The sequence below is a fragment of the Triturus cristatus genome, chromosome 3_2, assembly GCF_964204655.1.
Source record: "Triturus cristatus chromosome 3_2, aTriCri1.1, whole genome shotgun sequence".
NCBI classification, from domain to species: Eukaryota; Metazoa; Chordata; class Amphibia; order Caudata; family Salamandridae; genus Triturus; species Triturus cristatus.
In genome coordinates, this window is record NC_140584.1 from 230,570,352 (window position 1) to 230,594,860 (window position 24,509).

At 41.6% G+C, this 24,509-nt stretch overlaps 1 protein-coding gene across 1 annotated transcript in view; it reads right to left on the minus strand.

Annotated features, from left to right (window-relative positions):
* LRP1B (LDL receptor related protein 1B) overlaps positions 1–24,509 on the minus strand; it is a 3,634,433-nt gene that overhangs the window by 1,589,291 nt on the left and 2,020,633 nt on the right. Inside the window, exons 25-27 of the mRNA XM_085647014.1 lie at positions 13,620–13,824; positions 887–1,051; positions 66–310 (exon numbers count right to left, since the gene is read on the minus strand). Of these exons, the coding sequence (XP_085503140.1) occupies positions 66–310; positions 887–1,051; positions 13,620–13,824 (615 nt within the window). The remainder of the gene's footprint in view (positions 1–65; positions 311–886; positions 1,052–13,619; positions 13,825–24,509) is intronic.

Consider the following 24,509-nt stretch of genomic DNA (forward strand, 5'->3'; position numbering starts at 1 on the left):
TTTTCCTTCTTCAAAATTAAATCATAGCATAACATTAAATAGTGTGACCAGTGAGTGACGTTTACCTTGTGGCTGGCGGCTTGGGTGATATATCTGTATATCAAAGGGCTGCGCACTTGTTTTTTGTATCACGCTGACATTCTGTCCTGTCCATTTATTGGCCTTCGACAACGTGTTTGTCCTCCAATCGGTCCAATATACCTCATTACCATAGAGCGAAACAGCGAATGGGTGTGAAAGGTATTCATGTCCTCGAATGATCTCCCTCATGCCGGATCCATCGTAGAGAGCCGAATAAATAGCGTCAGACCTGCGGGAAGATAAACCCAATCATCAGAAGCCATCCATACTTACGGCGCCTGCGGGGCCGAGGGGAGCGCCTTCACACCTGCAGGTAGAGAAACCAATGAGAAGCCGTCCACACAGAACGGCACCTGCAGGGCTAAGGTGACAGCGTTCTGTTCTTATGACAAATGTCGCTGTGAACATCCTGCTGATTTATTAATAACGCTGTCACCTTACTGGACAAAATCAGAAGCCTTCGTCTAAAACAGTTCACAGTCATAATCACCTTCGGGTCGCTGGTGCACAACACAGCTGAGGTCTTATACACAGCCTAACTTTTTGTTTTAAAATTATTTCTTGGTTTAATTATATTTTTTATTCACAGACAGCACATTCGGAAAATCTTTCAATAAGTTGTCCAGAAGTATGATAAAAAATCATTAGAATCAAGACAAAGACTTGCGGAAAATGTGGGAAGAGAACAACTTCTGCTTCATTTTGCCAACAATGTAATGTGATTTTAAGCATGACCTAATCACACCTTACGATCGTCAATGTCGATGGGATGCTATGAACATCATAATGGTGCAAATTAATTTACCTTGCATCTGTCCATACAATTCTTTTTTCAAAATGGTCAACAGTGAGTCCGTTTGGCCAGGCTCCAGTCTCCATATCTTTGTAAATTATCTTTCTTCCTGCACCACTCATGGATGCAGATTCGATGCGAGGAAAATTCGCATCCCAGTCTGTCCAGAAAAGTATTCTGTCAAAAAAGTGCCATGTTTTAGTTGATTATTTTTTATTTATTTTTTTTATTTCCGACTCTGCTAAAGTCAAAGGCATTGCAGTGCATTTTACTCAACTCGTTTATGTACTTTTGCCTTTAAATACTAGTTTGCATTTGTTTTAAAAAGGGAACAGAACTGTAGTACACACAATAATACTCAATATAGACTAACAAATTGTAGTATATAAATATTTTTTGTATGAATCCACAAACATGACATCACCTACAGTTTCCAATGCAGTACATATTCGGTTGAACAACAATATGTCAGCAGATATTGTAAACCTCGCCCAAAAAATATCATTCGTAGAGGCCCAGAAAAAGAAACATGATGCGAATATATTTCAAAAATGTGTAACCATGAAGGATTTTTCATGACTATTCAGGAATCCAGAGTGACAGTTGCACCATTTTTATTCTTGTATTATAGTGTTTTCATCTTTTTTCTCTCCCTTTTGATGCAGATTTCAAGATCTCCTAATCAAATATTTTAACTTCACCTCAATCTCATCTGCACTGTTCTTCAACTATGGTCTCTGCTTTTGAAAGATCTATTGCTCTTCCGCTCTCGAGGCGACATCAGACTATAAGGAAACCAAGCAAGAGAGACAAATACATTCAAGGGAATTGTTTCCCTAATGGCAAGCAGGATATGGTCATACATAACATTTGTGACTTATAAAAATATAGCTTTTCTTATAGCTTTCCTTCAATTGTGTTTTTTAAAATCTTATATTAAAGGATTTCAGCAAAGAACTGAATATAGTGATTAAGGTTGACTTGAAACATAAAAACCTTCAACCCAAGGAAAATACAGATTAGGGTCTGTATTGTGGGTTTAACTCTTTCAAAGATGTGGTGTCATGTGCCTAATTGGTCCTCTTTAAAATCTTTTCCACTTCCACACCACGCACCACTGCCCCGCTTTTCACAAATGCGTAGCAAAAGTTGAAGAATCCCTCTAATCCAATGTGTCAGGGGAACGTGGTTTACAAGAACCTGCAACAAGGGGTTTGGGCCCTAAGGTGTGAGTGAATCAGTTCTGTCTAAAAAACTTCAATGTTTCCATAAAGCAAAGGAGAGACATCTGAGACCGTTCCTCAAAGATACCCAAAGATAAGGGGATTTTGGTCTTGAATGTGTGGAACCAGGCTCGATGGGCAGGAAGTCCCATTCTTGACATTCATGAAAGTGCCATACATAGCCACTATGCACACTAGAATGAAATGACAGTAAAACATTAATTTCAAGATAATAGAGGAATTAGAACATTGTAGCGTAATATATTGCAAAACTGAGCTACATCTCCACTGGAAATTAGTGCATGTATTTTGACCTGTCTAAAAGATTTTAATAGCCTGGTACCAAGCTTCTCATTAAAGTAGCATTGATCTTCATCCGCAGCATTGGTACTTTTAGTTAGTCCAGCATTTCCAATGGGGTGTTTGTTATAAATCAGACATTCATCCACAACAAGGTACGATTAATAACATCGTTCTAAGAAGCCAACCACTGGCAGTAGGAAAAGCTTAATGCCACCAAAAGAACTACAAGAAAAACATGGATTGCTCAGTTCATGAATAATGAGAATTGAGAGTTCTGTCATCATGTAAGAAAGAACATGGAAAGTCCGTAATATCTTCCCAATGGATCTGAAATGATCATAGTAACCATTTGCTGTCCAACTTATCCAATTAGGAGCAGGCAGAGCCACAATCCTTCTAGGTTCCGGTTGTCACTCTCTGATAAAGATTACAATATCTTCTGATCTGCCAGGAGTTCCTGAAATTCACTACTCTGCCAGTGGTAGGATCTCTTGTGCAAATAAAGGGCGAAACTGACACCAGTCAACAGATCTGTGGAATTTTCCAGAATGACTGTGTAGTTTATAAATGACACAGTAACAAGATGACAAAAAGTTGGTTGGTCTATTTTGGAGTTACCAAAGTCTTGAGATCATGGAGAATATGAATAGAGCGTGATGAATAAGGTGCATATCAACAGTGCTTAAATGTCTGATTACCACTTATTACCTTCTGGATATTCCATTTGTGAATGATAACTAGATTATCTCAAAAGGCATGGATCAAAAACTTTCTCTATGCAAAGAAAACTTCCATATGAAAACAACAATTGCTGGCACTCCTAATATGTTGTGAGAAACAGTCTTCTATCACTTTGTATTTCTATGCGAATTTGAAGGAACTAGATTGTTATATGCTGGCTAAGGCAAAACTGTAAGAAAAGGCTAGCAGTGAACCAGTATAAATCTAGACACCAATGGGCTGATTACAATGGCGTAATGACCGTCACGCCATCATAATGTGAATTACCCACCTCCATATTACGATGGCGTTGGGTATCGCTGCAGACGGAAAGTTTGTCTGCCACTTTTCCGCCAGTTGGCAATGGAGCTGGGGCTCAAATATGGTGGCGGTGCTTAGCAGGCACCGCCATCCATATCAGGGTGTTGTGATTTCAGGGCCTTTCCATGGCGGCTGGAAAGGCCAGTGGGGATTTGCTTTGGGGGCCCTCTGTGGGCCCCTGGGGTGGTGGGGGGCGGGGGAGTGCACTTGGGGGGGTGGGGGGTGGGGGAGTGCACTTGGGGGGTACCTACGGTACCCCTCTACATGTCCATCCTCAAGGTGGCAGGCACCGCATGGTGCCTGCCACGTTGTGCATGTAAATGCACAACATGGCATTTTACCATTGCGGCATGTGCTGCAGCCAGCAGCACCCGCTGCAATGTTAAAATGTCAGATGCGGTGGCGGTTGCATCATGATCAGGGGTGCGGGTACGCGGCATGGCAGGCGGGCGGTCCCGTTCCCACTAGGATGGCAGGCGGACTCAGGTCCGCCCACCATCCTAATAGGCCCCTAAGTCTTTTGTGGTGTGCCTAGTGTGTCGCTGCTGTATGAGTGTGTTGCGCAATAGCTTTACACATTGCCTCTGGGATAAGCCTAACTGCTCCGCCAAGATACCAATGGGGTGAGCAGGGATTATGTTCGGTGTGTAACTCCCTTTCCCTTACTAGAGTGGTGGCTTCTGCCTGGCTTAGGCGCATGCCCTAGCCAACCAGAAATCCAATTTGTAACACTTTGGCATTACTTTTTGGTGCTCAAATACTTGGGCATGGTCCAAAGTTGAAGCCTGCAATGGTACCTCTAAGGCAGATATGTAATCACAATCTGCCACTGAAGTTGTTGGGTTTGGTGATAAAAGCTCTGATCAAGACAAAGCTAGGTTTTATCTTTGGTCACTTTTTTTGGTTATCAAATTCACTAGAGTGGCAATGCTAGGACCTGAGGCTGGGCAGGGTTCTACATGGCTGGATACATTTAAAGTTAGGCCATACTTAAATAATTTTCAGCGTGGCTAAAAACTTCAGGCAGGAAAACATCAATTTCTTGCCTACCAAGAGTTCCCCTCCCTTTAGATGATCAACACATTGTCACAGTCATCTGGAGATGGAAATATAACTTACGTCCACTTTTCTTAAGCTGCTGAGAAAGTTCCTCCTGATCACTCCTGCAGCCATAACGTCCTCAGGTCTAGCTTTATAAACCAGTTCTCTCTCTAATCGCAGGTCCTTCAGGTTCAATCCTCAAAGTCTGTTGGGTCCTGTTTTTTGTGTCCCTTGAGAAGGTAAATGGGAGGTCCTGCACTTGACCCTTGGAGGGCAGTTTCAATAACTGGGTTCCAGCAGATTCATGAGTGTTTGGACTTTTTCTTCCAGCAGTTCGAGGTCTTTTCTTGCCATGTCCAAGATTGTTTTAAAGAGGTGGTGGTGAGGTGTCTGTCTTATACTATAAACTAACCTGTAACTGGAAAATGTGTCTATGCTGTTCTATTTTGTGCTAAACTTTATGCCTTCTTTTGCAGCAAATCCTCTATTGGATAATTTAAAAATTGCTCCTGGTATCCTCCACCTGAAGGAGCTGTGCTCCTTCCCCAGACATCATTCCTAAGGAGGTGTAGTGCTATTGTGTCTGGAAATAGTTTCCCCTCATGCTGGGTTGGGAGCCTGAAAGTCATGGATTGCCCTGGGAATGGATAGCAGCAGTTTCAGTCATCCCACTTTGGGATTTTTATGTCAAAGAAAGAATGGTTAAAATTGTCCTCTGTTCTGCCAGCTGTTCCCTGAGGGCTACTATACAGATTCCGCTATCTGATCCCTTGTTGACAACTCCTGTACTCTGCTGGGTTCATTTGCGATTGCGATTGCCATTGTCATGCAGGAGAAGCATCATGAACAGTCAGCGAAAGATGTGCAACCATCCGGCGAAAGCTGAGCAGAGAGGAAAACTGGTTCTAAACCACCCCAGTAGCAAGAATATAGGCTTCCATGTACAGAGGGTGTGGTGAATGATTGTATAGTTGGCAAGTTCTCCTATGTTTGTTGAAAAAATCTACTGGTGTATCAAAGGGGAACCATAGTTACCAGTAGAGACAGATTTCTGGAGCAGAATTTAAAGATGGACAATAAGAAAAACATGAAAATAGGAGCATCAGAATCACAATGCAAAGGTTACAGGTGGAGCTTGGGCCTTAATGGATTTCCAATCATTGCCCAATTGCATATATTTAGCTCATAGATTAACTCTCATTTTGATAACTGATGTAGAAGAAGGGCTGGCTCAGTTCCCTGGTCACACCTCTAGGGCACAGGATCTCTGCTTTTGTTGGATTTAGGTTGTCAGGAACACTGTGCAGTTGTTTGCAGTTGGGCATAAAGGAACTGCAGCAAAAAAGGCTAGGGTTAGCCCTGGAAACCTTTTCTCAATTGGTTAGGGCGGAGCCAGTAGTCATCCCCATGCTAGTGCACATGATAAATGTGGCACCCCTGAGCACCCTCGTCGTAACACCTATGAGAAAAAATATATTGTGATACAAAAATATCATGATGCAGAAATATCGTTGTGAAGAATATCAATTTGTCAGGTAAGTAATATTGTTCTCAATAAAATTTCATAAAGATGAAAATGGGTGCATGCCCACTTGATAAGTGCTTCTTTTTCAGAGTGAGCACAGTGTTTCTCTGTGCTACTGAATGCACTATTGGCAAAAGAAACAGGCTACCAGGCATTCCACCTGGTGTGGTGTAGTAGTACTAGTACACCACCTAGTCTGATTCTTCCGTTATTCAGTCAACGTACGCCATTGTCAGATCTTGAGAGTGAGCCTCATTTATAATGCTGAATGACTGCTCTTTCTTCCTTCTTGCACCATTACCACATTTTTGACATCCTAGTAAGTTCTCTCAGTGGGCTGGTAAGGGTGGACAGTTTTGGAATGAATCTCCCACAGTGGCAAAGTCAAGGAAACTCCTCAATTCTGATGGTGTTGACGGGAGGTCCACTTTTCTGATGCAGATCACTTTATATGGATCAAATCGGATACATACCCTGAAATTTGTACTGGTGGGACTTAACCTCTGCCGTACTTAGTGACTTTTGGTTTTGTTGAGTTTCAGACCCATATCTGCAATTCACTGTAGCATTGCGGTGAATCAGAATGTATATTCTTCGATGGAAGAGGCATTGACCAGAATGTCATTGTTGACATTTAAGACACCTCGAGGCCTAACAGCATCTCCGTCACTGCATTCTGGAATAATTCCATTGCTAATAAAATCCCATAGTTAAGGTGATTATATCAACAGAGACCCACATGTACCTAGAATGTAGTAAAGTAGCAACAGTCCTCACTTAATTCCATTTGGTGATACCCAGCCTTCAAGTCAAGAGTAAAAAACCAGCAGGCTCCATTAACATTGTGAATTAGTTCATCCTTTTTGGGTATTATATGTCTTTCCCACCAAATTGTTTGGCAGTCCATGCAAATGCAGATGCAGTCGGGCGGTTTGGGCTTGTGAGCAACCAACATTGGTGAGACCCAGGATGTGGGGCTTGACACATTCTCGATCACTCCTAGGTCCTCCAGTTTCTGCAGTTCTGCTTCCATTGCTGGGAGGAGGTGAAATGGTATTCTTCTCTGGTTGAGGGCAACAGGGTCAGTAGACTTAACAATGTGCAGAGAAACAGGTGGTGCTTGAATCTTTGCTGATCCCTTGAACTATTGCTGGAAATACACTAGCATGCTGTTGATATCACTGGCACTGATTGCTGTGGTCGACTGGATGAGTCTGAGATATTCTGCAGTGGTAAAACTGAGCAGCGTCTCAATGCTGCTGGAGTCAAGATTTGTCTGCACTGAAAATGGAGCAGGTCAATGTCCCCTCTAGGGAAAGGCTTTGTTTGGGCTTAGGTGGAGAGCAGTTGCAGGGCATTGAACAGTTGTTTGCTCATCATGCTGACAGACACTCCATTGTCAACTAGGGATGTGACAAGTGTGCCATCCATCATGATGCAACAGATGAACCTCAGTCTCCCTTGCAATTCATGACTCCCAATCAAGTAAAAGACAAAAAGTACCTTGATATCTTCATCCAAATTTGGACAGTCAAGGGAATCTAGGTCATACAATTTAATTGTGCAGGAGCAAATGTGGATGACACAGCTTGAGCCTCTTGACCTCTGTTGGGGTCTTTAACGTGCTTTGGCTGGGCACGATGCCCTACTCTGCAAACATGGTGGTTCAGGCAATGACAATTGGTGCATTCATGTAGTGTATGCATCGAAGAGCCACAGTCTCCACAGTGTCTCTTTGTTAGCACTGCATCTGGCTCCTACTATGACTGAGTGTGAGGCGCTTGGTCACCCCGCAGCACCACAACCTCTTTTACCTTGATGGGTGTGGGGCTCCTCAACTCCATCTTAGGCGGATCGTGGTGAGCACCATCTCCATCATCTCCACCCTTTAATTGGAGAGTTTATGTCAGCATGCAAAAGTGAGTGTCCTCAAGTTTGATTCCAGGTTGTCTAAGTATGTGGCACGTCAGAGCACTGGATCTGCAACCTTGGATTAGTTTGCCTCTCACCTCCTTCTGAGGGTCATCGTGGGTGCACATACTGATGACCTCACAAACCCATGAGAAGAAAGTGTGGCTAGCTTCACCCTCCGGTTGTCAGGCCAGGCGCTGTTTGAAATGCTCAAAGTCAGAGTTAATTTGCGATTGAAATTCTTGCTAAGCACTGCTAACCACTAACTTGCTAACCACTTCAGATATATATTCACTAGTATATAGGAGATTGCTAAACAGGTGGAATATTTCTTCTCCAGAACAGTGTAAAAGTAGTGACCTCTTCACATCATCAGCTGTTTGTCTTGTGGCTTTAAAGTAGTTATTAAGCCTGGCAATCCAAACACACCACATAGCGCTGCTGTTGCCTTGGTGTCAGTTTGCTAAATGGGAGGTGCCTGCCCCACTGGGTAAGATGGGCTACCACACCAAATGGTCCCTCTGACTGCCACATTGAGATGAGATGCTTGGTGCTCAGGGCAGCTGACAGAGCCTCTATCCATAGCAACATGGCTGATGCATTGCATAGTGCAAAATACATCAGCACTGTGAGGGGTTGCAGATCTTGTCCACCTGTGTGATGCAAAAGAACTAGTATACTTGACAGGGTATGGAGGGCTGTGCCCACTCTGAGGTGTGATGATGCAACAGATGTTACCAGTGGCTCTGGTGAGGAAGTATGAGGTCTGGGCCCATGCTGTCAGGCAGTAGTATGACAGCCACAGCAGGGAGGTGACACAGGAAATTGTTGTAGGCCCTGGAATGAATCAGCTTTGTGCTGGTGAACCGTAGACTGCACCACGTAGTATATGCACAGTTTACTGCCCGCTGCTTGAAAATACTGATGTAAATACATGAATCTGGCTACTTGCAGTATAAACCGGATGCATTTTGTGATGCTTGTGAAGTGTGGGACAGATTAGTACCTCCGGCCTCGTTCAATACAGTACTTTAGCTTGGCATGGTTTGTCAGAGGAAAGTCTGTCTGAACTAAAAAGTGAGGCCTCACCTAATGGCTGTATGCCACCAGTGCATGGGATAAACTGGAGGTGAGATTATGTGCTGTGGTATCACACAACTGTCCCGTATGAGCATGGAAATTTAATTTATTTAATCTCTCCAATGCCACATTGCAGATGACGTGGATGTGTGTGTGTAGCCCTCCCCCAAGTACATGGGTATAGCAGGGTGACACATTATGGCACCCTTGCTACAAGACTGGCTGCAATGTGAATTCAGAAAACTATGGGGCAAACAGAGTGAACCAGGATCATTGGCAGCAGCAGCATAATCCTTCGTGGATAAAAACCGCAGCAAGCTTCACCAAAAACATAGGGACAAACAATGGGAAAGGAGCAGGATGGCATAACGGAAAGAACTTGCAAGGACTAAGGGGCATATTATCAAGAACGGCGTTAAAATTATTGCTGCTTTAGCGGCAGGAAACTGCCGCTAAAGTGGCAATAATGGGCTTGATAATATGCCCTTGAGAATTCCAATAGAAGCCCATGTTCTGGAGTGAAACTTTCTCTCGGGGGCCAAATTTACAGTGTGGTTTGTGGCCGAGGGCTGCACCGCGGGGGTGGGGTAATTCGGGGAGGGGGCGGGGCTAGAGCAACAAAAACAAGCATTGGCATAGCCAATAGGTCTCGCCTTTGGGACCTTATAAGTGTTTAGCCAAGCAACAGTTGCATAACTAAATACTTATAAGGTCCCAAAAGCGAGACCTATCGCCGGGATCGTGATCAAACATCAAAGCGGCCGCGAAAGTGAAAGCAATCACTGCCAAGCGCGGCGCGCGTGCCCGCGCACATGCACTGTAGCTCTAGGCTGGCCTGGTAGCACTTTTTGGAGCCCTCTCAAAAAGTCTCGCCAGACCAGCGCATGCGCTGGGTCAGGCGAGACCTAAAAAACTGTGACCATGAGGTGGAACACAGGTCCCTGCAGCAGACGCCTTCGTCCACTGAGCCACCGGACCTGGCATACACCTATCTCTCTCTCTCTCTCTCTCTCTCTCTCTCTCTCTCTCTCTCTCTCTCGCTCTTCCTCTCTCTATCTCTCTCTCCCTCTCTCTGTCTCCCTCCCTCTGACTATCTCTCTCCCTCTCTCTATCTCTCTCACCCTCTCTCTGTCTCCCTCCCTCTCTCTGTCTCCCTCCCTCTCTGTCTCCCTCTATCTGTCTCCTTCTATCTGTCTCCTTCTATTTGTCTCTTTCTATCAGTTTCCCTCTCTCTCTGTATCCCTCTCTCTCTGTCTCCCTTTATCTCTGTCCCCCTCTCTCTCTGTCTCCCTCTCTGTCTCCCTCCCTCCCTCTGTCTGTCTGTCTCCCTCTGTCTGTCTCCCTCTGTCTGTCTGTCTCCCTCTGTCTCCCTCCCTGTCTCTCTCCCTGTCTCCCTCCCTCTGCCTCTCCCTCCGTCTCCTCCTTCTGTCTCCCTCTGTCTGTCTCCCTCTGTCTGTCTCTCTCTGTCTCCCTCTGTCTCCCTCCCTCTCTGTTTCCCTCTCTCTGTCTCTCTCTGTCTCCCATCCTCTGGCTCCCTGTCTTCCTCTCTCTGTCTCCCTACCTCTGTCTCCCTCCCTCTCTGTCTCCCTCCCTCTGTCTCCCTCCCTCTGTATCCCTCTCTCTCCGTCTCCCTCTCTCTCTGTCCCCCTCTCTCTCTGTCTCCCTCTGTGTCTCCCTCCCTCTGTCTGTCTCCCTCTGTCTGTCTCCCTCTGTCTCTCTCCCTCTGTCTCCCTCCCTGTCTCCCTCCATGTCTCCCTCCCTGTCTCCCTCCCTCTGTCTCCCTTCTTCTGTCTCCCTCTGTCTGTCTCTCTCTGTCTCCCTCTGTCCCTCCCTCTGTCTCCCTCTCTCTGTCTCCCTCTCTCTGTCTCCCTCTGTCTTCCTCTCTCTGTCTCCCTCCTTCTGTCTCCCTCCCTCTCTGTCTCCCTCCCTCTCTGTCTCCCTCCCTCTGTCTCCCACCCTCTGTCTCCCTCTCTCTGTATCCCTATCTCTCCCTGTCTCCCTCTCTCTCCATCTCCCTCTCTCTCCGTCTCCCTCTCTCTCTACCCCCCTCTCTATCCCCCTCTCTCTCTGTCTCCCTCTCTCCCTCCCTCTGTCTGTCTCCCTCTGTGTCCCTCCCTCTGCCTCCCTCCCTCTGTCTGTCTCCCTCTCCCTCCCTCTGTCTCCCCCTGACTCCCTCCCTCTGTCTCCCTCTGCCTCCCTCCCTCTGCCTCCCTCCCTCTCTCTCCCTTTCTCTGTCTCCCTCCCTCTGTCTCCCTCCCTCTGTCTACCTCCCTCTGTCTCCCTCTCTCTTTGTGTCCCTCCCTCTCGTTCTCCCTCCCTCTCCCTCCCTCTGTCACCCTCTGTCTCCCTCCATCTCCCTCTCTGTCTCCCTCTCCATCTCTCTGTCTCTCTGCCTCTCTGTCTCTATCTGTCTCTGCCTCTATCTGTCTGTCCCGATCTCCGCCTCTATCTGTCTGTCCCTGTCTCTGTCTCCCTCCCTCTGTCTCCCTTTCCTTCTCTGTCTGTCTCTGTCTCTATCTGTCTGCCCCGTCCCTGTCTCTGCCTCTATCTGTCTCTGTCTCCCTCCCTCTGTCTCCCTTTCCATCTCTGTCTGTCTCTGTCTGTCTCTATCTCTATCTCTATCTGTTTCTGCCTCTATCTGTCTCTGTCTATCTGTCCCTGTGTCTGCCTCTATGTAGCTCTGTCTGTTTCTGTCTCTCCCTACTGCCCTCTGTCACCCTCTGTCACCTCACCCGACTTTCACACCCTGCTGTCCTCTGTCATTCTTTAATAAATCACGAAGGAACCGGTTTAGGTTCCACAAAGCTGCACAGCCATATCGTAGCTTGAATCCAATGAATTAAATTCATCTAATTTCTTTAGCTTTTTTCGCTTTTCACCATTCATTTTTATCACTTTTCTCTTGTGTTTAATTCATTTTATTCATTCCGTTATTGACCATGTTAAAAAAAACTCAGGAGCGTTGGGTGGATTGCATGTCATGATTTATTTTCAAGAGCACAATGCATTTCGGGAATAACACTCCCTTCGTCAGGGGCATCTAAAATACAAACAAATGTGTTCTTTTAATCATATTGTGTCAATGAAGCATTCTAGTTTTGCATACCACTTATCCCAGATATTAATGACAGGTCTATATGAAAACTGCTGCATTTGACCTTGCCGCTTGTAAATTATATTCAGTCATTTATGCTCCCACGGTATTCATATACATTCTGTATTTCACTATTAAAAGTATCCTCGGTTATTTAACAAAAACAGACAGGCGCCCATCGTATTTCGTGCACTTACCATGACGTGCCAGAAAGTCCTAAAACATATTTACATGATCCCTCATTTAACTGCATCCATTAAAAAATATCGTAACTTCATCTTTCTCCTTGCTAACGTGCCGGAGCACGCGTATTCTAATTAAATGCAACTGGTTATGCTGCCCGGAAGGCCTTGTTTTATGTGCATTTCCGCCCTTGGTTATGACCTAAAGGTGATTAATTGCGTCTGCTGGTTACGTAAACCTGAGTTCATTTAAACTACAAACCGAGTGTATTCCACCTTTTAACCAAAACAACTCAATGTCCCAGAATGCACAAACATGTATAATTCTTCACCTGGAGAATTTCCCCTGCCACAGTTGCTATTCCAACAGTTAACATTAATACACAGTAAAACCACTCCACTTTTGAACACGCCCCACATCCGTCAAGTAAAGAATTCATGGGTCCTTATGTGAGTGCTTTTAATGAAAATAGTCATCAAATGCCTGCACACCTCACTTGATGAAGTGAACTTTGTCATTCTTTGTCACCTCACCCCCGCTTGTGTGGCAGCTGAGGCAGCTTCCCTTCCCCGGCACACACACAGCCCCACTTGAATACTTCACAGGTCTTAAGAGACCATTTGCATGTTAACGAGGCTTTGTTGTATTTCACCTCTTCTTAGCGCACCTGCAGCTCCACTCGGACTATCACTTGAATCGCCCGGCCCCCACAGAGCAGAGTCTGTGTTTGCTGTCACTGTAAAAGTGGAGCTTGTGATAAATCCTACGGCCCAGTTAGTTTGCAAACTATTGATCGCTTGGCAGTAATGTTTTATGTAGCTTGATACACAAAAAGTGTGGTTGTCTAACGAGGAGTTACAATTTTATGAGTATATTGTACAAGTTGCTGAAAATGTCCAAATGAATCCATATATTTGATTAAATATTGTGTATATGTTTAAGTTATTACCCATTTATTTTATGAAGCAACAAAGCAATGTAGAATGAATATGGAAGAAATCGTAAAATCAAAAGTTCAGGGTACCCGTGTTATCTAAAGGGCTACCATAAAAAAGACGACTGTTGTATTAAACTTTTGGCTTAAAACAAAATTATAACATGAATGTCATATGACAGGACTGCATACAAAACTGTAGGCGGTAGTGTAACTTTTACCCTCTCATGAGTATACAATTGAGGTAGTGTAAGGCAACACACACTGGGATATATAGCATAGTGAAAATACATATCTCATGTCTCAATTTTAAGTTTGTCGAGCGAAGGTTCTTCTAAAGGATGCACCAAGAATACTTGATAGTTAGGCATAACACAGCTAAGCATTAGCTAAGATAATAAAGCATTTACCCATATCGTGGATCCAGTGCGATGGCTCTTGGATGCTCCATACCCCCTGCGATAAGCGTTGATCTCATAGCACCATTCAGTTTAGCCACTTCAATCTGGTCTAAATTACTGTCTATCCAGTAAATGTTGCCTGCAATCCAGTCCACCGTTAGACCCTCAGGAGTGGCGAGGCCATGTTGTACTACCACCTCAATACCGCTAACACCTACAGTGCAATATATAATAACAATTATATGTATCACAGAATGCTAGAACAGTGTAAAAAACAGTCTATTGTCAGCAATACACATCGCATGCACCTTGTTTAATTTGGTTGATGGTGGTCTCCTCCAAAGGGAAGGAGACCCATAACTTTATACAACTGTAAATGTTTAAGGAAATTGTATGTTGAAATAATACTGATAGTTGATCGAAAGGCAAGTGCACTAATGCAGATATATTTATCTGAAGCATTGTTCTGTTGAAGCCCCAGGGTTCACATGCCAGACAAGTAACAATGCAAACACAGGAGGCACATGTGTGTGATTGGCTGTGGGAATGTGCAACCTGCCTCTTTTATGTAATGAATAGGTGTGGGGTAGGTGTAGGTACAGTGTCCGGGGAAGGGCTGTCTTGTGATGTGTCCAGGAGAGGAAATGGACTTTACAACGTGGCTTCAAGCACACGTTCCGTTTCATCGCAAGCTAAACACTGCTTGCCTTAACCACGCATATGCCTGGTTAAGGCAGTCTGCATTCTAGCTGCTGGCTGGCAGGGAGAAGAACCGGAAAGAAGGACCTGCGCGAAGGACGGGGGCACGCCGAGGTAAGTTGGGCTAGCAGGTCGGTTTTAAGGGAGTGGGCCAGTTTGAGGACAAAGGGCAGGGAGGCGAAGGGGAGTAGGTTTTAAGTGAGGGGGCAATTGTATATGCTCAGGGAGGAGGCTGCGGTAGGTTTTAAGTTAGGGTGCAGATTTCTATGGCTCAGGGGAGCTGAAGGGCCAGGGGCTGTTTTTAGGGCTCAGGGCAAGGGGAGGGTTTGGGCTAGGTTTAAAGTAGGGGCAGAGTTTTAAGGGCTCAGGGCAGGGGTGGAAAGGGCAGTTTTTGGGGCAAGGGGGGCAATTGTTAGGGCCAGAGGAGTCAGGATAGTTTAAGGAGTGGGGACTTTTTAGGGCTTGAATTATATGGCAGGGGGCCAGAATTTTACGACTCAGTGTGGAGGGAAAGAGGCAGGAACATTTCACATATCCCTTTATCAAACATTCTTTTACCACAAAATTGAGTGGTAAAGCCATTCGTGGTAAAGGCATGTAAAGACACATTTGTGGTTCGGGCTGCGTGGTAGAGGCAAGTGTGGTTTAACCATGTGTGCCTCTGTCGTACAACCATCCAGCAGGACACACTACAAAGCATCACATATCAGAGTATAACATCTATTTTGAAAATCTGTTTCCAAGATAAGATATACCAATCACTATCCATTTGTAATAGTGCTAAGGTGAACATTTAGTTAGTGTGGAGGAAAATTAAATTCTAGTAATATCTGTGATTATAATTGGAATTATTTGTACAGAACCGTGACTTAACGATGTTTAGAAAGGCAAAACATTTGCATATATTTTTTTTTATCTGCCATCTTTGATAATTAACCTCTATTCAACTGAACCCAAAAACGAAGTTTGCTGTAAAACCTACTGTATTAAAATAATATATAATATGGATTATTTTGTGTAAACACGGAAGTCTGGAATATAGCAGTGCTGTCACTTGTGCTTACAGCGAGTAGAATGAATAATTGCTTGCAGTGATGGAACTTTGTAGGCCGTTTAAAAAGGGTATTCCGGAAACATGTTATACTAATAGTGGCCCAGAGAATGTTTGTCAGAGGTCAGTCACCTAATCCAATAGTATCATTGTTTTTATCTTTTTTCGTAGCAATAAATGCAATTGTTTTCTGATCAATCAACAGTGCTTGACGTTTACTAGGCCTACTAACATTACAAGTGAAAATGACATGGTTGAACAGTACTAAAGCACAGAACATCATACTCTAACAACACGACATCATATTCACATAATTAGAAATGAGAGACATGGAGTGTAAATCAAATTAGAAAGTTGTTTTTTGTTGGTAGAATTACTTCTTCATTTTATGTTAATATCACGTTTACATTTGTGTAAAATGCACATATTAGGGGAAATCACAAAAAGTCAAACACTGATATCAAATATAACAAGCACTTACAATTAATTAATTACACAAGAAGTGATAAAATATTCTTGGTACACAGGTAAAGAGTTTTACGTATGGTAATAGGTGGTAGTGGTAGTGGTAGTAGATGGTAGCATAGTACTGAGGGTGAAATTGCAGCAGTGGGGATTTATGTTTGTGGTGTTGGTGGGTAGTTGTGTGGTGCTTAGGCATAAAGAGTTGTGCTGCAATTATGGTGTCTGCTGAGTATGGTGATGTGATGCTGAGGTTTACTGATGTGCATCTCTGATGCTAATGTAATTATTTCTGTGGTGGGGTGGTGCTAGTTTTCATCGAGCAGTACAAAGAAGGCATTTGTGGTGTTTACTATTCATTGTGTGGTGACTAGAGGTAATGATGCTGCATTGGGATTTTGTCACTGTTCTAATGCTGTGCTGAAGGTATTGATGTAATGTAGCCAAGTTGGTGGTGCACTGAGGGATACAGTTCTTGTGGTCCTCCTAGAGGAGTGTTAGGAATGGAGGTACAACACTGAGATAATGATATAATGATGTGTGACATTGGAGCTGTGGTTGTAGTGCAGTGTTGGAAGCTACTCTAAGGAGTGGTGGTGCACAGTGTTATGGAAACCAACAAATAAATACAGGAAGACCACTCCTAGTTGATCATTTAAAATACAGATAGCTGTATCGATTTCTTCAGTGCATCATACACACCACGAGGATAAAGAACTTAGTTATCTGTTATGGGTGTTTAACCTCCTTCAATGTGGTGGACGGGAGGTTCATGTCCTCTACACTAACTTTATGGATTGGAAAATGTGTATTTCATGTGAACACACTAAGGACTGAAAGACAATGGTGCTTACATCAGTGAACATCTCTTTAAAGGCACCCACCTCTGGCTGCTGGGTAAGAGTGGCATCCTGACTTCATCACTCTTTATAGTTAAAACAATGAGATGTCTGTGTCTGGTATGTAAAATATGTGCCGGCCAGCTCTAGGCCCAAACATTGTAGCTACCCTTATTCTAAAATCATTGTAAATCAAAACAGAATTCTTCGCTTTCTCATGGTGTATTTGTTCATTTCCTGTTCTGTGAGATAATCTGACTCTCACATGTTGGGGTGCCGTTTTGAGTGTGAGTAGTATGGGAACACAGAATAGTAGATATGGACTGGATACGTTTTATGGAAAAAAGTTATGATGGATTATAAAGAAGAAGTGTATTTGATCTCCCAAAGCTTGCACTTCCTTTGCAGCGGTAAGAGAGACCCGGACTCCAAAATACGTGGCAAAATAGGTTGTTTTTATTCTTTCAAGCCGTTATATGATGCGTTTCGAGCACCTCCGTGCCCTTGATCACATATGGAAGAACTTTAGTCCCCTTTCACTTTTGTATTTTCAAATGCCACCTCCCCAATCATGTGATGCATCATGTGATGCCATTCAAAAACCATAGACATAAAAAACATTCGTAACTCTGTGTACTATTGGTATTACTGTTTCCACAACAATCCGAGTATATCATGTAAATAAAATTCATCATGTAAACATGTACAATGCTATAAATATATAAATAAATAAATAGATATATAAATATAAATATTTTTCTAAACATATGACAAAGACTTATATACAAAATAGACCCACAATTCTAGTGAGACATATTATATCTGCATAAATGCATTGCTTTGTATAATAGAATCAGATGTGCTAAAATCCAATAAAATTATTATATACAGAAAAGAGAGACATGGCCTATTGGGAAAGTATTCAACTTCGGGATATATATTACTCATTCCGTATATGTCCTGTTTTATAGCTGCGTTAATGCTGTTGGACATAGTCAAAAATTATCCTGAGTTGGGCCAAATGCTACAAGATGAAACTTTTTTATGTTATGACATGAGATTAAATGTATACAAAAATTGTTGTTTCACTCCAAGAAAATATAAATGTACACAGAATGATAAAGTGCAAAGGCTATGTGCAAAAAGCTGCATGATTGCTACTGATCAAGAACAAATAAAGGAACAGCCGTTCCTAAATTATTTTGTGTAAAGTGCTGGTGCCTAAACCTTAAAGTGCATATGTCTATGGATTTTTTCTTTTTCCTCGAATAATGAAATTATCCAAAAAATAGAAGTGAAAGTATAGATAAAAAATATCTGTGTTAATATAACTGCCTGAAGTTGGTTCTGCAATGTGTGTAGGGAAAAGAATGTAAATACACTTGTAATATCATCTAAATAAGTGTATATCCCTTCTGCATAAAATGTATTCTGCACAAATATTGTAGCTGCAAGTAAAAATGTATTCGAGGTAGAAATAGAGATTAATTACAAGAAATTATGGAGATCCTCCGTATTATTGAGACCTCTTGGAGCTTTACAGTCAAGTTCCAGAATCATACGTGATTCTAGTTGGCGCAGGAGTTTTTCCCTATTACCTCCCTTCGGCAAAGGTGGTACTGCTGCGATTACATAGTACCTAAGGCAGTTTAAGTTGTTATCATGGCATGCCTTAAAATGTCTGGCAACTGGGTATGCTGTGTCATTGTTGACAATAGCTCTAAGATGTTGTAGAATTCTGACATGCACCTGCAGCTTAGTGCTGCCCACATATTGTAAACCACAGGTGCATGTCAGAACATAGACAGCATACTCAGTCTTACAATTGTAGTTGGATTATAAAGAAGTGCACATGGAGGCTTGGACAGGAGAGTTCCCCCACAAGCTCACCAGTAATTGTGGATACAGGCTGAAGGAAATAACTGCTTCTTAAGTGGGACCCTCTTATTTCAGGCAAGAGCCTTATGGAGCTAATGGTTGGTAACAAAGTGAAACAGGCTGAAGAAGTGAACCATTCCTTACATGGGTCCTCCTTACTTCAGGTATTCAGCACCCTACCCTACCTGCCTGTGGTGGATCCAAAAGGCTGAGGAAAGAAAGGGAAAATCTCACGGCTATTTTCTGAAGAAAGGTACTCCACTATAAAGCATGCACAGACATTGCACAGACATTATGGGTGGATGTAGGAACCTGCAGTTGCTAAGGGGACTTTTGGGAGAGGCTGAACACAGGATTATGCCAATTGAATAACACAGTATGGGAGATGGTTTAGCACAAGATGTTGATTTGATTAAATGGGATAGAAGTAAGACCTGTTGTGAATAAAGAAAACCTAATGAGTCAAAAGTGCAAGGCCACGTTATTCGAGTATTTTACAAGGATTAAGCTGTAAGTGCCCAAAATATCAAAATGAGCTTGGAAGCAGTGGATGAGGAAGTCTGAGCACTTAAGGGGTTAATCTTGAAATCTCAAACCCTGAGAGAACCAAAAATCTTTAAATAGACTTCCTGTACTGTATGTGATAGAATGAAGCAAGGGAACTCACTGACTATACTGAAGTAAACGCTCCATTCCTGCAATATGGTCTTCCACAACTAACAATTCTTAGATTATTCTAAATAACAATGCCTTGAATGGAGTAATTAGCATAATAACTGAATTGAAAACCTGATATGGGATCACCCTTTAAACTAAGTAGTGGGTCGCCATGACATAGAGTATGGACTTATGCCACTGTATCTAAAATATTTTTAGATGGACCTGGATGACCAAATCCCTATCACATCATTATATTTAGAAATGCTAACAAGAAATATGCTGGTGCAGATGATCTAGATTGTTTCTTGACTTCTGTAATCCTTGATTTCTTATCCATCCAGATCTTCCCACTTGGAATGTCCTTACTGTCAGTGTAGGGGGCATATTACAATATAGAAACTACTGATAGTAACCTAATTATATATTGATATAGAATCTTAGAAATAAGATAAAACATTACTTCCAGGGCTGGTAAATGAAGTGCCTTCTACTGATGCTTTGATTTACGTGCCTCTTAATAAAGCCATAAATGTCAAGATCTCTATTCTTGACAAGGGTAAAAAAGTGTATGTAGTATGGACATGCTCTTACACTGATCCTAAAGCAAGGGCCAAACTCCCACTACACACAAGAGCCTCATCCTCTCTTTTTGAATTCCTCAGAAAGGACTCGGGCACCTGAGAGTGTGCTTTCCACATAAACATAACATAACGTGTATGTGTCAGCCTGCAATAAATCAATCAGAGGCTAGTAATGGATGGGTTTAACCTCATTATACCTTTATTTGGGCACCCTGTGTGATAACCACAAGAATAGAAGGGAGGCACTGTCATGATAGACTCTCATGCAAATATGGACTATATGATAGGACTCAAGTCCAAAAAGACCTATTGTATGAAACAGGTTACCATTAGCTAACCATACTCTGGAATGTTCTAAATGCCACATTAGAAGGTGCAAATGTGGACTATATGATAGGACTCAAGTCCAAAAAGACCTATTGTATGAAACAGGTTACCATTAGCTAATCATACTCTGGAATGTTCTAAATGCCACATTGGAAGGTGACCCCTCCCCAGCAGTCTTAAAAAATTGGGAACTGAATAAATGAAACAATCTTTCAAGTTGACATTAGAGTAGCATAATCATGCTATGCTTTGTAATTCTCTCTGAATCTAGAAATTAAAAGGTAGTGTATGCATCACATTGACACATTCATATGGATAAAAAAGATTTACAAAATGACAGATTAAATATGTTACCGCATATAAATTGAAGTAACTACATCGTTAGACCTGGGGGTCTTTGTTTGAACCCTCAGGTTTTTCTGATTTAACCCAGCTTTTCTGGTCACATACTCTCATAAACTAATCTGAGGTGCTGTGAGGATTACCTAGGACTCAATTCTGCACCAAATTATGTGTCCATACTATATACAGAAAGAATGAGCTTGTGGCCAAAAACACACTAAATACATTCATTATAGTGTTTGTTATGACAACACAATACTGGCAGATTACACTAAGACAAGGTGCCAGAATAGGGACAGCATCATTTTGAACACCTATCATCTAATGTTTTAAATAATGTTGATGTCCCTCCTAACTTTAAAGTGTGAGTGAACTGTGTGCTGGCTATTCCGGAAAACCTAAGTGCAAACAACCTGCATTACATTTTTGATTTGTAGTGCAATCCTAAAAGTTATCACCAATCATTATACAGTTTCATTATACAGTTTTAGGTCCTCCAGAAGGTCCATGTGATTACCAAAGCAATTAATTTAAGGAAGGGTTGTCATATCATCCTACACCACCAAGATGGCAACCCACAAATTCAAATTCTACCAAATACAGAAAAGAGGGAGCATATTTTAGACAATGAACCTCCTACTATTCAACATAGAGCCATCCTAAATTGCAGTGAAAAATACGGACACATTTGACATCTAGCCAGATGTTTCACATCAATAACTGAAATGGTGCTTGTTCAGCTCAATAAGAATAAGGAAGGCCAGCTTTTATTAGTATAAGAACTTTGACAATGGAACAGATGAGAAAATGATTGATCTGGAATATTTTGCCATCATTTAGTTGGTATAATACTTAGGTACCATTTATTGAGCAATAATGCCAACTTCAAAACTAAATATACATCCCTAAATTGGTTTATACAAATGATTGCATAAAGTATAAAGAGTCTGAAAAGGTTCCTATCTCTGAAATGCTGCTCCTTTAGGACTATTTTTGTTTTTCTTTTACATCAGACAGCACACTGTATTATTGTTAAGAACCTTTCTATTCTAGCCTTACTTGGATTTAGTCATATTATTGCACTTTTTGTGTGATCGGCCCTTTCATTACTTTACTTGCATGTGTAAAATATCAATCACCTTCCCTGTACCTACACTCAACTCTGATGCCTATTCATATCATATACCCAACAAAAAATATTACAATATAACACCGGTCAGTAGCTAGTATCCTCTATTTACTTTAGGAAAGATAGAATGCCCTCAATAAGAAAATACAGTTCAGAGAATGTTGTCTGCCAAAGAACTTATGCCATGATACATTCTCTTCAGTCTACTGAGAGAGAACAGAAGGCATGAAAGTAAATGCATTCTTTTATTGTTACCATTTGGACACCATATTTGTATTGTATTTATATAGGCAACATGTTTGGCGAGTGTAACATGTCACATATTGCTTTGCTGTAGAGGTAAGATACGGTAAGGATACCGGGAGCATGTGATGTGAAGTGATGAAAACACTAATGTTAGTGCTAAAGGGAGAGCATCATCCTCAAGAATACCATATGAAAGAGACAAGACTGTTTCCTTTAACTATACATACAGAGAAAGTGGAAATAGGAGAGGAAATAATAAAGGCTACCTCTATTTCAGTGGTGCATTTAAAATCATTCCTGATGAACGAATTAAAGAAAAGTGGATTTATCTGTTAGAATGAAAAAAATAGAAACTGATTAAATTAAAAATGAATAACAAACCAACAATATTTACTAGTTCTTAGTAAAACTATTTTTCAATGGAAGGCAGTGATTTGTAATTTCTGGTAAGGATAATTTTGGGGATAAAGAGAAATTGTGCCAAAAATAATAATAACTGCAGCAGTGAGATGGAAAGTATGCATTGTGTGGAAAATACCGAGCTCTACATACAATCCATGTGCACAGGTTCACAAATAAGGGATTCAAGATAGGCTCTATCAAATAGCTGTACAGTCTTTAGGAATCTAGCATGAATGGAAGTATATAATATAACTTTAAAGTAAAGACTTTGGAGACCATTCACCTCCTTCAGTATATAAGAACGTGAGGAACACAGATATGGTTGTGCTAACCTGAGGGAAAAGCACTGACTTGAGTTCTTATTCTTAGTTAAACACATAACTAAGATGAATAACATGATACAAACTTCTGTTCTCCACTGCAAAATAGGATAATACCAAGTTTTACAACCATTACCTCACATTTATTCGTGCATAAACACCAACCATTTCATCCTGATAACGAGAAACAATTTTTCGTCATGCTTCACTGAGCAGCTATTCCCAGACATTATGTAATCAAACGAAAAAGAGCATTCTGAAGCATTACTAACAGTGATGCTTTGGCTCCACCCACATGTTGATTACCTTGAAAACAGCATTTTATTGGACATGATTTGTGTGTTTCTGCTAAACAAATGAGTGCTTAAATGACACTTTTTGTGTATGGAACTATTTATGTTAAAAAAGCGGGACTTGTAGGTAATGATACCACTTCAATGATCAATGCTATATATGCCTGATGAGCTTTTTATTTAAAGATCTGACATATTTATTGTGAAAGCATATGTTGAAGCCAATACATATTTAAGGTTGAATTGTTATTACACTGTGTTAAAGCATGTAGAGAAGTACTTAGTTAAAAAGATTCTCACTGCTTACCATAGTAGGCAAGGTTTTGCTTTTGTTTACTTCCTCTCACAAACTCTGTGGATAGAAGATATGCACTATGATTAATTTTGACGGACCCCTTAGGAGGAATGTATTTTGGAGACTGTAATAATTTTGCATACATTTGTATTTTGTAACTGTATGCCTGATTGTTGACTTGTGAGGAAACGTATACTCAGTACAGTAGGCCTGTGTTGTTTAGGGTGACCAACCAGTCACAAAAGCCATAGGCCTGATTGGTTCATTAGGATAAGTTATGGTCTGTGCCACAGGTTGTAATTGTTTATTATAAACATTTATGACAAAAGCCGTAGGCCTGATTTTTTTTTTATTGTGAAACAAATTTGTTAAAGTCAATAGGTCTTTAAAGATCGATTATTATTAGTGTTAGTATCATACTAAATGAAAGCCTGTAAAGTAGTTTTATTTTCAGAGAATATTACCGATTGCTGTAGAAGTCAAATGCTTTGCTGTTAGTTACCCACTCTGCAAACCCTCAGGTAGATCGTTTAAGGTGTGGTAATCCCTGCCAGGTTCTCTTAGAAGTTTTGTAATTTATTTTGCTGGCTCTAGCTTTATATGCATTTTTAATTTGATGACATGACTGTATGACTGATGGCTGCCTTATGGGAACAAATGAAACTCCAATAAAGTAGGCCTGAGGCTGGCATAGGGAGTGATAAGCCACTGAGAAAGTCTATAGGGCCATAAGGCTCACATGGAAAATTATGTTTGATGACATATGTCTTCTTTGTTTATTAGGAAAAGTTATGACAAAGACATTAAGTCTGACTGATTTATTGTGGAAGCATTTGTTCAAGCAATATAACTTAATGGGTGGATGCTAATTATACTGTGTTACACAATGTACACATGCATTTTTTACTAGGAATCTCACAGATTGGCATGGAGAAAAGTGCTTTGGTGTTGTTTACACACTGACAACCTGTGGCAGTTGAAGATTTGCAATGTGATAATCCGTGTTAGGGCCAGGAGGGATTTATTTTATTTTGCTGACTCTAAATTTGTACATATTTGTAATTTATTGACTGTATACCTAATGGTTGCCTTGTTGAAAGCGTTATGCTTAATATGGTAGGCCTGAGATTCCATTAGTGACATGAGAATTATGTGTTTTATTTGTTCACTGTGAAACGTTATGTCCGAAACCATAGATCTATTTATCATGAAGAGTTATGACATATGACATAGACAGTAGGTCTGGCTTATTTATTGTGCAAAGCATTTATTACATTATTTATTTGCTTCTTAAAAGCTGTAGACATCTTTTGGTTACAAGGAATTTCACAGAGTGCTGCACTATGTACAGGGTTTGGTGCTACCAAGTCCCTGG